Source organism: Brachyistius frenatus, unplaced genomic scaffold (assembly GCF_029030835.1).
Source record: "Brachyistius frenatus isolate BFR_SWC_R1_liver_20210118 unplaced genomic scaffold, ASM2903083v1 Contig_417, whole genome shotgun sequence".
In the NCBI taxonomy this organism is placed as follows: domain Eukaryota; kingdom Metazoa; phylum Chordata; class Actinopteri; family Embiotocidae; genus Brachyistius; species Brachyistius frenatus.
Window position 1 is genome coordinate 4223 of NW_027211016.1, and position 13278 is coordinate 17500.

Consider the following 13278-nt stretch of genomic DNA (forward strand, 5'->3'; position numbering starts at 1 on the left):
TTGCGGTCGGCAGAAATGATCTCCTGTATCTGTCCTTGTGACAGCGGAGCTGGAGAAGTCTTTTGGAGAAAGTGCTCCGCTGTCCCTGCAGCAGGTGGAGAGGGTGTGTGTGGTTGATTTTGTTGTGTTCCCATGTTGGGAAACGAACAGCAAAGGACGAGTTAGGACAGCTGTACACGTGGAGCTTTGAACTTGCGTGTGTGTGTGTGTGTGTGTGTGTGTGTGTGTGTGTGTGTGTGTGTGTGTGTGTGTGTGTGTGCATATGTACTTGTGTGTGTGCGCGTGTGTAAGCGTTTTTTTTTTGGGGGGGGTTGTAGTCTTGTCAGGGAAATGCAAACCAAAGGTCTAGCTAGAACAGATTCTCACATGTGGAGCTTTGAACTTGGAGAAGGGGTGGTCACACCACTGGGTCATTTGTGACCCGCGAGGACCATAAATGCTATATTTTCTTTTCAACCAGCCATAGTTCACTGTAAGTTGCCATCATTGAATTTTATTTGGTTGTTGTTGTCATTGTTATCTTCGGTCAATTGGGGAAATTCAATGACAAATAAATAACACATTTATGATCAAAATGGTTTTGAAAACGGGTCACCAAAGACCCGAGTACAGCAAGAAGGTAACAGAATTAACGTCAAAGTAAAAGAAATAAATGTCACTACTAACGGGGAGGAAGCTTCCAACGGGCGGCGGGTAAAAGCTGAACGGGATCCCAGATGGCACATGGTTTCTTCTTCCCTCTGGGCAGAGACGGAAAAGCGCGACGCTCAGTGCTGCCACCGGTGGACACAAACCGCCACTACAACATTGATGTAACCAACTTTTTGTCCATATTTTGAGACATTAAATATTTACTGCCTAGATTGTAAAATATGATCAGATAGTTACATTGAAAATACAGGAAAAAAATGAATGAATAACAAGTCAGCAAGACGTTGGGAAATTGTTTGTAAAAGAAATCAGGGAAAACTATCTTAAAAATGTTGGGCTAATATAGTCCTGAACTTTTCTATCCATATTCTAATAGATTTTGGCATTTACTACTACATTCTAAAATATGAGCAGTTACTTATGTTGAATATCTAGAAAAATACTTAAAATATTAGTAAAATATACAACTATAAAAATATCTCAACATTGTTCGTAAAAATATCCTCTCCTATATTCTGTCCACATTATACTATATACATTAAATATTATTACAAATTCAAATTTGAAGAATATTACATATCCTGATCAGGAAAATATTTGTTAAAAGATGTTAATTATAAGACAAACGAACATTTATTTGACTCCATTTGTATGTTTATGTTGTATAAATATGCATATATGGGTTTTAAAGCTAAACAAATTTTCATACATTTATATCCAAAAGTATGTTCACAGAACAGTGAAAATTAAACAAACTTTTAGTCTATAAAAAAGAAAGAAAACAGACGTCAACAAATTGGATCATTTTTGTCTTGAATTTGTTTTACGCTTTACGGAAGTACGATTTTTATATAAAAAATGTCGGGTTTCTGTACACTGAAAGGCTCGTGGTGTTTTTTAAAATTTGACACAGGAACAGGAAGTGTTGAATTTATATTAATGTTGTACTACAGAAACTTTAACAGGGCAAACGGGAGCAGATCAAAACGAAGCCTCGAGTTGATGTCGCAAACCCATCAATACACCTTAAAATGTCAATATGACAACTTTGACCTTTCCATCTGTTGTTTATTGGTTCTCTTGCAGAATATTAGAGATGATTGGACCTTCAAATACTTCAATTTTAATGAATTTTAACCAAAACTGTAAACATTTGATTTGCTTACTTGGATACGCCTGTCCAATACTGAATATCATCCTTCTTCTAAGACACTAAACAAAACACTTTCTAAATGTTTATTTCCTACGAGATGAGTCTGAATAAATGAATACAGGATTAGAAATCTTTAGATTATTAAATACTGATAGCTGAACCATTCAACTGCTCTGCTGGATGATTGCAGGCGTGACTGGTTGATTTGGTGTTTAAAGGATGAGGCGGTGACGGAGAATGAGAGGCAGTAGTCATTTACTGTCATCGCAAACACTTTGACACAAACAGGGAAATTAATACAACACAAATCTGATGAACAAAAAAAAAAAAAAAATCTTTCCTTCACCAGTTATCAGACAGACAGAAACTCTTCTGAATCACAAAAGCAGCTGCTATTTTTTGTTTGTTGAACTATTACATAAAACTATTAGCTTTATAAACCCAGTTCCACTCTTACTCCGCTTGGCACATCGAGATACAAACAGAAAAAAAAAAAGAAAAAAAAAGCTAAATGAAGTCCTGCTTTCTAATTCGTTTCGATCACAATCGCAGAGGAAACCAGAAACCTTTCGAGGTCTGTGGTTCGAGTCATTGATTCGAATCCTGGACGGTTCAAAAACAAATTTGCTGTGTTTCATTCACCTGTCCCTCATAGTATCGGTACAATAAAGGCCAAATGTCCAAAAAACTAAGTAGTCAAATGTAATAAATTGCATTATTATTATTATTATTATTGATGCAGCAGTGAAGACATGCTGGGAATCAATATTTACTCTGCAGAAGAAATTGTCCCCTACGCATACATCACTTCCTGCTGCTTTAATATTGGTTGATTCAAAACTACAAAACGACTTATTGGAAGGAAATCAATATGTTTTTAAACAAACTACATTTGTTGGACATTTGGTCTTTTCATGAAATATGTTTGCAGATAAAAGAAAATCAGACTGATGGCAGCTTTAATCCTTTTCATTAATAAAGATCCTAAATACTCCGATGTCCGACCCAAAGACACCCGATGATGATTGCAATAGTACCCAAATTTAAATCACATCATACATGATTACAGCCATTAAGAAGACTTCGGTACCTTTTTTTTTTTTTTTTTTTTTTTCTTAAACAGACAAACACTTTAAAGTCTAATTTAAAGGTCCCTTTATTGTGTAAATTCGAATTTCCTTTTTTTTTTTTAATTATTATTATTCTGAAGCAGGTCCTAGGTGATTTTAATACTCAGAAAAAGTTAAAATATTCCGTCCGAGAAAAAAAAATGCTGTGCCATTTGGACTTCCTGTAAATTTGTGATGTCACAAATGTCATATGTCATGGGCTTCCTGTCCAACCTGTTATAAGCGGTCGTCCTGACTGAACAGCTGTTGGTTGGACGTATGCCAGTCAGAAAAGAGTCAGCCAATCAGAAGAGAGGGTCTGTGATGTCACTACGTCTAAAAGACAGACACGAAACAGCCTGTTGTTGATAGAGCTGCAGACGCTTAATGTGCGATTTTTTTTTTTCTGTGCTTTAAACCAGAAAAATATCTTTTTACGGCGATCCAAACTGCAAATAAAACACCAGAAAAATTTAAAATACGGGGACCTTTAAACCTACAACTTGTTTAAAAAAAAAGAAAAAGTTATTGATAAATGCTTGACACGTTTTGCAGCAGGTTTTTGCAGCTTTTATGAACCGTTTCATGTCCGAGCTACACGAGACTCAACACTTTGCCAAGTCTCCGTCAGACCGACACATGAGCCGGATGACTTCTTGGCGACTTCATAAAAAATTTAAAAAAAAAAAAATAACATAAAAGCGTGCAGACAAACAAATAAAAATACCCAACAGATCATTTGTCCAAATGAAAACGACTCAAGGACTACTGCATTTTTTTGTTGTTGAAAAAAAAATTCAACAGAAATTAGAACTAGTAGAAACGTCGAACTAATTATCAGTGTATGTATCGGTTGTGCATCGCGGAGCGAGGGGAGTCGGGTCGGTGACGACGAGGCGGGCGGACGCAGCGCTTCACGCCGGCTATATTTCAGTGCTGCAGTACTTTAACTTGTTAGATATTAATGCGCATTAATGGCTGAAACGCTGGTAGGAAACAAGCAGAAGTGTCACCCGGCTCTCCCTCTGCTCCACAAACAACATCGGCCTCGTCACTTAACAGCAGCCAGCTTCTTATCGACTCTTTAAAAATCAGGTTCTACTAAAGAGGCGGGAAATATCTAATTTCAAATACCGGTCGTCAGGAGCTAAAAGGTTGTTTGCTGGACAAGACCGAGTTTACGAAACACCTCCTCCTCCTCTTCTTCTTCTTCTACTTCTTCTTCCCTGTTTGGGTTTTGCGCCGGCAGCAGTTGGCGCCTCCCCGCGAGGATCCCGGAGATCAGACCGCCGTACTGCATCTGTTCTGGAAGAGCTGCTGAACGACGGAGGAGTCGGCCAGCGTGGAGATGTCGCCCAGGTCGTGCTCGTCGCAGGCGATTTTACGGAGAACCCGTCGCATTATTTTACCTGCAGAGACGGAGAGGTGGTGATTGAAATGAACGCCTCCTTCACTTATTCCAACGTGAAAGGCTGTTTTGTAAAGCGAGGAAAAATGGTTCCGATCCAGAAATGTCTTCAGCTGCAATACCAGCGAGTGCCACCAGAGGTCGGCTCCAAAAAGCCTCCGGCTCCATAGACTCCCATTCAACTTCTCTCATCAAATCCAAAGTGAATAAAATGTGTCCATCAGTTATCTCGGTGTTGTTAGCTAAAGTCACTCCTTCTTCTTAGTTTTCTGGAGGTCCATCTGAAAATAATCCCTCATTCATTAGAAAAGAAGATTCAAGAAGACCTGTTTTTGGGGGCGTGTCTGTTTGATTGACAGGTCTGTGGTGCAGTCAGGTTACAGCTATCGGTGGGCGGGACGTAGTATCGTCAGGTTTCCAATCAGATCGGTCAGATCCACCGCTGGCTCCTCCCCCAGCTCGTCCAAATATGGTCACTTCCTGCTCCAAACTAACAAGATGGTGACGGACAGAATCTGAACTGGAGGATTCATAACGTTCACAAACCAACGATGACATCACTGCTGGACGCCGCTTGGTCTCGACCTTCTTCCCAACTTTCTTTGCACTTTTTTTTTGCCATTGTATTCATAAAATGCATCATATTGCTAACACCAATTTTCTTTTTTCTTTTTTACTTCTATTGTATTTTGATAGACTACTAATTGTATTATATAAGAAAGCTTCATTATTTGTTGTTAAAAAATTTTCATTAAGAAGAAGAGGAAAAAATTATTGACTTTGGATTTGATGAGAGAAGTTGAATGGGAGTCTATGGAGCCAGAGGGTTTTTGGAGCCGACCTCTAGTGGCACTCGCTGGTATTGCAGCTTAAGTTTCTTGATTTTGACCCAAGAAAACATCCTTATTTTATTCTCTGCGGAAAAATTTAAATACCTGACAGGAAGCAGGGTCAGTAAAAACAAAACAAACCTAAGAAGGTGCCTCATTGTGGTGTTAAATGGGCTTCATTACCACCTCCGCCTCTCCACTGTCAGATGGCTGGGCGGGGTCTTAGCCTGGTTCAACTGAATACTACGTGTTTTTGGGTGAACAGATCCTTCAATAAAAAACAACCCTCATTTCCTTTAAGGCACAAAAACAGATCAATCTAGCTATGATACACATTTCCACCAAATTCGGTACATTTAGGTGAAAGTAACTGCGGTGAGCCATTTGGCCACGCCCACGCCTGAAACTGTAGAATACGTAATATTTCACCACGACTGACACCTGTGCCAAATTTCAGCACGTTGGAGCCCTTAAAAAAATGCAACTCTTTCCAGAGAATAATAATAATAATAATAATAATAATAATAATAATAATAATAATAATAAATAGGACCTTTGCACCACTCAGTGATAATAATCACAATAAACACCGCTCACTGTACACATGAAAAATCAAACCCGCCTCACCAGACCGGGTCTTGGGGAGCCCCGGGGCGTTCTGGATGTAGTCCGGCGTGGCGATGGCGCCGATCTTCTCCCTCACTGTGAACACCAAAACACACAAACCAGCTCAGACTCGCTGAAGACGAGCGCTCGTGATGAAGGTCATGCAGAGATGACAGAAAGCCAGTCGCTGACGCAGCGACCGTTTTCTTTTCTTTGCACCGTTTATTTTGTTTGTATTTGTGTAGAAGATCTTAAATGTCCTCATTTTATTTATTTTTTTAGACCTGCAGGATAGTTTTTCAGTGTGATTTCACAACTCTTCACTTTTAAGCTCATAACTCGGTTATTATAGGAGCTAACCATTCATGCTACACCTCATTTTTTTCAGGACAGTCTTTGCTATCCAAATCTTTCATTCAATCATTTCATTTGATAATGCCAAAAGAATTTTTATGTCAGCCTTAATTTCAAGGAAATAAAAAACAATTTCATCTTATGAAATTGTTGTTGTATCTCACCAGGAAATATTGTCAGTAAAGATATCTTTTCATGACTGTGTAGAGGAGATTGTCTAGATATGATGGGTATCTTCAGAGAGGGGAAGTTCTGCTGTTTATTTTGATGTACAGTATTTTAGGAAGCGACTTTGACTTTGAGAATTATTAAATGAAAAGCAGCAGATGACGCTTCATGCAGAGTGGATTATCGCCGCGACACTTCGTCACACGTACGAGGCGCTGACATTTCCGGAAAGCTTGAGTCGTGGAGTTTTATAGTTTATATATATTATATACATAGTAAAACAAGCTCCTCCCCCTCAGACAGGAACATTAAAATATCCAGTAACTCTCGAGCTTGTTAAAGACGAGGGGAAAATAACCGCACCTTGTTTCTTGAGCTCCGCCTCCAGCGTGCAGGTGAACGTCACTCCGTTCGTCAGAGACACGAAGCAGTAGAGACTCTCTCCTTTGACCGGATGAGGTCGTCCCACCACGGCGGCCTCGGCGACCGCCTTGTGCTCCACCAGCGCCGACTCCACCTCCGCCGTGCTCAGCAGGTGACCTGCAGCGATCAGTTAATCCATTTAATTGTTGTAAATTTGCAGTAAAAACGAGTCTCTTTCTCCTGAACAACAACAATTTGAAGCAATTCGAGAAACTGAAATGTAAAAAAAAAAAAAAAAGGAGTTCTGGTTAAGTCAATTTTATATTTAACCTCATATCACATATTTAGTTCAGTGTTCTCTGTCCTCTGACTCTCCATTGAGATCAGGGAAAACTCCTGAAAATAAATGTGATTAATTCCCTTTAACAGGGAAGTTAGAGGAAGAAATCTGTTGCAGGACACACAGATGTGTAACAGATGTGTAACAGATGCGCGGCATCTCCTTTACCCGAAACGTTCAGCATGTCGTCTATCCTCCCCGTTATCCAGTAGTAGCCATCCTTGTCTCTACGGCAACCTGGCGGAGGAAACAGTTAAACAGTGATGAACTCCTTCCCACACGACATCACACCAAACACAATCAGACATCTGAAGAGCAAATTGTCAAGGTCTAAAGGAGTTGTGTGGCAGTGCAGTGACCTCTAGTGGTGAGGTTTGCACATCGCACCCAATGATAGGTAGGTAGGTAGGTAGGTATATACTTTATTAATCCCCGAGGGGAAATTTTTTTTTACATGATAGATGTAGAGGGGAATCTACGATTATCACGAAAACGTATTGAACGACTTATCGAATAAAGGAGCAAATATAAAGACTGATATAAAATAAAAAATAAAAAATCTGGATAATCTGATGCGGTGAATGAAAGTGTCTCTTCACCGTCTCCGGTGACGTAGTATCCCGGGAACTTCTTGAAGTAGATGGTCTCGAACCGCGGATGGTTCCCGTACACCGTCCTCATCACGCCGGGCCACGGCTGCTTGAACACCTGCAGAGAGATCAGGGAGGTCAATCTCAGGCCCCGATGATGATGATGATGATGATGATGGTCAGCCTTCCTCACCAGGTAGCCCTCACTCGGACCCTCCAGCTCCTCCCCGGACTCGTTCAGGATGGCCGGCACGACTCCGAAGAACGGGAACGTCTGGAGGACACAAACAGACGGACTGTTTCAGATTTAATTATGAAGCCCCCCCCCCCCAAAAAAAAGATAAAGAAATGGAAAAATATTGTGTTTTAAAATTCAATCATTTCTATGTTTTTAATGTTACAGGGGTTTTTCTTCAATTTAAATCATTTAATTATTCTGGATTTTAATTGTATTATTGTTTTGTCTGGTGTAAAATGTTATCTCTTCTTATGTATTTCATTTATTTATTTTTATTGTATTTTTAAAATACATTTTAACATGTTTATGTTCCCTTATATGTTTTTATGCAAAACACTGCATGTCATTTTCTTATTATAAAGAACTTCGAGCTGAAATTTCTTGTATGAAAATAGACATACGAATACAGTTATTATTATCATTAAACAAGTTAAATTTTAAAAACAGGTTTGTAAAATCAGGTGAAAAAAAAGACCTAATAATTGCTGCAGCAGAAAGAAGTTAAATTTGCAAAAGCCGACTGTAGATGTTTATTTGCAGTTTGCAAAAGCGCAAAAAGAAAAAAAAAAAAAAGCTTTAAAAGCAGCTTGAAACTCTCATAATCCTGTTGACATCCTGATTTTTTTTTTTGTGGTTTTACTTTATATTCCTGCATCATTTACTCACAGCCGATCCAGGTTTCAGGGGAGTCGCTGCAGGTAGAGGAGTCAACACGTGTCCTCCCTGAAACACACCAAACGCAGGAATGAATCTGTCCACCAGGGGGCGGCCGAGCTCACAGCAGGATGATTCACGGAGAGATTCGAGCTGTTACTCACGGTTTCCGTCTGCCAGAAGGTGTCTACGATGGGACATCTCTTGTCCCCCACCACGTTGTAGTACCACTGCCAGGCCTCCGGGTTGATGGGCTCCCCCACAGTCCCCAAAATCTTCAGGGACTCCCGCTTGTACCTGCGGACCATAAATTATCTACATTTAATAAATATATAGGAAGAAGGTTTTTGGGTGAGAATCATCTGATGTGGATCCCAAAAGAGTTTTTACATGCGTCAACTGAAAAAAAAAATAGTTTTATTGATAAGGAAATGAATAAAAGATTTTTAATGTCTTCTAAAAATCCAATTTAATTTTTTTAAAGCAAGTTGAAGACATTTTTAACTCAAATGTTATTTATTATATTAGATTGTCTATTTATTTATAGACTTTAGCTAGTTTTACTTTTTTGCGATTTTTATTTTAACATTTTAAATCTTGATAAAATGTAAACATATTTATGTATTGTTGTCTATTTTTACATTTCAGTTGGTTTTAAACTGTGTATCCCGTTTCTCATAATATTTCACTTTGAATTGAATTTTATAGATTTTTTTTTTGGGGACTGTTTTTACTTTTATTTATAAAATATTTGTTGGTTTTATGAGTCTGTAAAACCGTATGCGCAAAAAAAGGGCCTGCAAATATACACGTGGTCCCGCCAAAATAAAAGCTAACGAAGGAAACAGTTCATGTACATCGACTCACTTCTTCACCGGCTCGCTGCCGAACTTCATGAGCAGCCTGATGGCGGTCGGAGCCGTGTAGAGCTTGGTCACGCGATATTTGTCCACGATCTCCCACATCCGGCTCTCGTTGGGGAAGGTGGGCAGACCCTCGAACTGAGACACAGGAAACAAAGATTTTAAGACTTCAAGTTCGTTGAAAACACTCCATCTTCAGCATCAATGATCGGTACAATAATTATATTTACTCATTTAAAACTAGGGCTGAAATGATCCTTCATTTAGTTCATAAAATGGTGAAACAGGTTCGTCAGGCTGAAAGGTTGGTAAAAGATTAACAGTTCAACTAACTCATGATAATCAACCAGATAAAACTGCAAAATACAAATAAATCAGTTTTCTTCAAATGTTTTTCTGTGAAGAGTTTACAGGAAAATAACGACTAATATTAAAGGTTCAGTTTACTGTTTGTGCTGCAAATTTGATTTTTGCGATCCAATTTATTTGCATATTTTGTTGGCGGACCGTTAAAGGCGCCGACAGATTCGTTAATCAGTAGCCGTTTGTACATGCAGGAAGCCGAGAGGTGGCTCCGCCCCCTCACCAGGACGCTGGTGGCCCCGTTGGCCAGCGGGCCGTAGGTGATGTAGGAGTGTCCGGTGATCCAGCCGATGTCGGCGGTGCACCAGTAGACATCGTCGGGCTGGTGGTCGAACACCAGCTTGAAGGTGGTGGCGGTGTAGAGCATGTAGCCGCTGACCGTGTGGAGGACACCCTGCGGACGGAGACGGGAGTCGGTAACCACAAGCAGCAGGACGCGGAGGGACGATTTGGATCCTCATTTTAACGAGTATTTAGACTTTATTCTTTCATCCAAGAAACTTTTTTTAACAGTTTTAATTTTTAGTACTGCATTTTCTTACATTTTTTTATGTCAAAATAGTCGACAAAATAGTCGACATCACGAGTTGAGAACAAAAAAAAAGGAATAAAACGGGCTGTAAACGCTTTAGAAATGAGGTCAATGAAATATGAAACGTTTTTAATTTACAAAACAGAAAATCTGGAGCCAAACAACTGTTGCTTTGTTGTTTTTATTTCATCAGCTGGAAATTAATTTCAATAAATTTATTTTGTCTGATGGATCAATTCTCTCATTTGAGTGTATCTGTGTGTGTGTGTGTGTGTGTGTGTGTGTGTGTGTGTGTGTGTGTGTGTGTGTGTGTGTGTGTGTGTGTGTGTGTGTGTGTGTGTGTGTGTGTGTGTGTGTGTGTGTGTGTGTGTGTGTGTGTTTTCTCCTCACCTTTGGTTTTCCGGTCGATCCGCTGGTGTAGAGGATGAAGAGCGGATCTTCTGATTCGCACCACTCCGGCTCACACTCGTCTGAAGCTCCTCGCAGCAGAGCGTGCCAACACAAGTCCACGTCCGGGTTCCACGGGACCTGAGGGTGAAAAACAAAAAGACCAACGCACACACGTGTAGAAATAAACAGTTACGAATAAAATCCCGTTAATGAATCAGTAAACATTCAGAACATCAAACGTCTCTACGATCTAAAACACGAAAAAACAAAAAGGAAGAAAGTTAGTTTGACACAACGAGAGGAAAAACTGGAAATGTGATTGAAGTGATGAAGAGTCGTTAGTTTTATCGTCATCTATTTCCTGTCTGTCAATCACAGCTGGGTCAACATCCGGAACGACAGGTTTAATGTTTTAAATCATGAGGACGCGATTCGGGGAAGAAGCAGAAACATTTTATACTGAATGATTTCAGAGGAACAAATCAGAGCTAAAAAATCAGCTCAAATATCCTCCAGTGCAGTTTTAACTTCAAACAAAACAAAAGCATGAAGTAAAATAATAAATAAAATGTAGGAATGGACGATAAATCATGTTAATATTTTGTCTTTTTGAGCCAAAAACATTCAGAAGAAGCTCCTTTCAGACGGTAAATGGACCCAGGTGTGATGTCACAACTCCCATGATGCTGTTCTCAGGGTTAAACAGGAAGTTGTGTTTATAGTTGCCACCGACGGGTTTTAATCACTTTAAATGAACAAAAACAAAGTAAAACCACGATTAGGACATGTTTTGATTTATGAGCTGAACTTCATGTGACGAGGAAAGAGAAAAATAAAAAGCAGATTTACGAGTGGAGTGACTTTTTCAGATAAGAGGTGTGAAGATTTACAGAGAAAAGAGGAAACGCACGTCGGCTCTACGTCTGATACCCGAGACAAAGTCTGTGTTGATGTTAAAGTGTTTCAGAGACAAAATCAGGAGTCTGTTTGTATCCGGATCAAATAAAATGCTGTATTTTCTTAGAATCTGAGTCTACATCCAAATAATGTGTAATCTGATAAAAACCGTTCTGAAATAAATCTTCATTGAGGACAAAACGCGGCAAAAATCAATAGAAAAACTGTTGCAAACATCAAGAATTTTAAAGAAAAAACAGGAAAAAAGTACAAATTTAGAAAAATGCTTGAAATTTTGTTTTACAGCATAAAAGTTTTGGGGGAAAACTGCTTAAAATGTTTTTTAAACACATTTGAAATTGAAAAATCTAAAATTTTGCAAAAATGCGCTTCCAAAAACAATAAAATAGAATCAAGAAGTTGTTAGAAAGGATGCTACAAACACTTGTACTGGCATAAAACTAACATGCATAAACATGGATGGGTTTAAAACAGTCAAAGTGCTTTTAGTTAACGACACAAACGGACCCCGAATTCGTACCGGCGATTCGTTAAAAGAGAAAAGTGTTACAAGTTTCATTAGCGAGAAAAGCGAAAGATGCTAAACTAGTAGTCAAAGATAAGTGAACAACCACAACATGAAGAGTTTCCAGAACAAAGAGAAAACGGTGTTAATCCAGATCGCACATTTACACAGAATTCACATTTTATTCTGATCAATTTCAACAGTTCAGAAAATAAGTGACTTTTTAAGCTTTTATGTTGCTCTTTTTTAATCACCGTTTTTTGGTCTAAACTTCATTTCTCCTGCAAACTGTACCACAAAAACAAACATACACCATGTCAAAATGTTATTAATTGTTTCAAATTAAAGCATTTGACTTTAAATTAAGCAGAAATCTAAATCGTTTATGAAATTTGAACAAAGATATTTTTTAGATTTTGTAAAAATTTGGTCTGAACTGTCAAAAAAAACAGGAATAACAAACTGCTGCTGTTGGGCAAAAACAATAAATCAATGATAATTTCAAAACAAATTTCAGAGATACAAATATTTTAATTCATAGATTTGAGGTGTCAATCAATTGTGAAATACAACAGAATAATGTTTTTTTTGTTTTAAGTGATTAAGAATTTGAGTGTATTTATTCTCGTTGCTCTGCAGCAGTAAATTTGCAAATTCTGCTGACGGGTGAATTTTCGCTTTAAAAACCGAAGATGTTACGGAGGTTTTAGTGGAGGGAGGTGGAATGAAAATACCTGCGGGACAGGACGCGTTTTCTTTACTCTCCCTGCCTGTTTGTCCTGCTGGGAAGAGGAGGAGGAAGAGGAGGAGGAGGAGGAAGGAAGGAGAAGTTAATGAGGGAAAGTGGTTATTTAAAAATTTTTTTAAAAAAATTAAGGAACACAAAGTTAAAAATGTAGGATCCCAAATGTCAAATTAATGATGAAGTTTTAGAAGCTTTTCAGGATTAAGTAAAAAAAAAATAATAATAATAAAAAAAAATACAGCGACAACGTCAATTTAAAAGGAAACAGCAGAAGAGTTGGTAAGAATTCTTGTTGGGTGTCATTTTAATAATAAAAAATATATCTTTGATTTTCATGCAGTTTAGAGGGGAGAACTTTACCCAAGGTATTTTATGTAGCTACAATTAACATGTCCCCTAAACGCCTCTTAAAGCAAGCTATCGTAGACTATAAAACTTACTATAAAAAAAGAAAAGTTAAATAAGGCACTCTGTTGTCAGATTTATTATAAAATAAAT

General features: G+C 38.5%; 1 protein-coding gene across 3 annotated transcripts in view; it reads right to left on the bottom strand.

Annotated features, from left to right (window-relative positions):
• Nucleotides 1–3601: 3601 nt before the first annotated feature.
• acss2 (acyl-CoA synthetase short chain family member 2) overlaps nt 3602–13278 on the bottom strand; it is a 20049-nt gene continuing 10372 nt past the window's right edge. The window contains exons 8-19 of one of the 3 annotated variants that reach the window (XM_069725252.1): nt 12770–12814; nt 10613–10750; nt 9914–10084; nt 9332–9465; nt 8629–8761; nt 8477–8533; nt 7766–7846; nt 7582–7690; nt 7151–7219; nt 6643–6819; nt 5779–5853; nt 3602–4322 (exon numbers count right to left, since the gene is read on the bottom strand). In XM_069725252.1, the coding sequence (XP_069581353.1) occupies nt 4195–4322; nt 5779–5853; nt 6643–6819; nt 7151–7219; nt 7582–7690; nt 7766–7846; nt 8477–8533; nt 8629–8761; nt 9332–9465; nt 9914–10084; nt 10613–10750; nt 12770–12814 (1317 nt within the window). In that variant the 3' untranslated portion in view covers nt 3602–4194. Of the gene's footprint in view, nt 4323–5778; nt 5854–6642; nt 6820–7150; nt 7220–7581; nt 7691–7765; nt 7847–8476; nt 8534–8628; nt 8762–9331; nt 9466–9913; nt 10085–10612; nt 10751–12769; nt 12818–13278 lie in introns of all 3 variants that reach the window. The other 2 variants (XM_069725251.1, XM_069725253.1) reach the window with 2 other exon arrangements.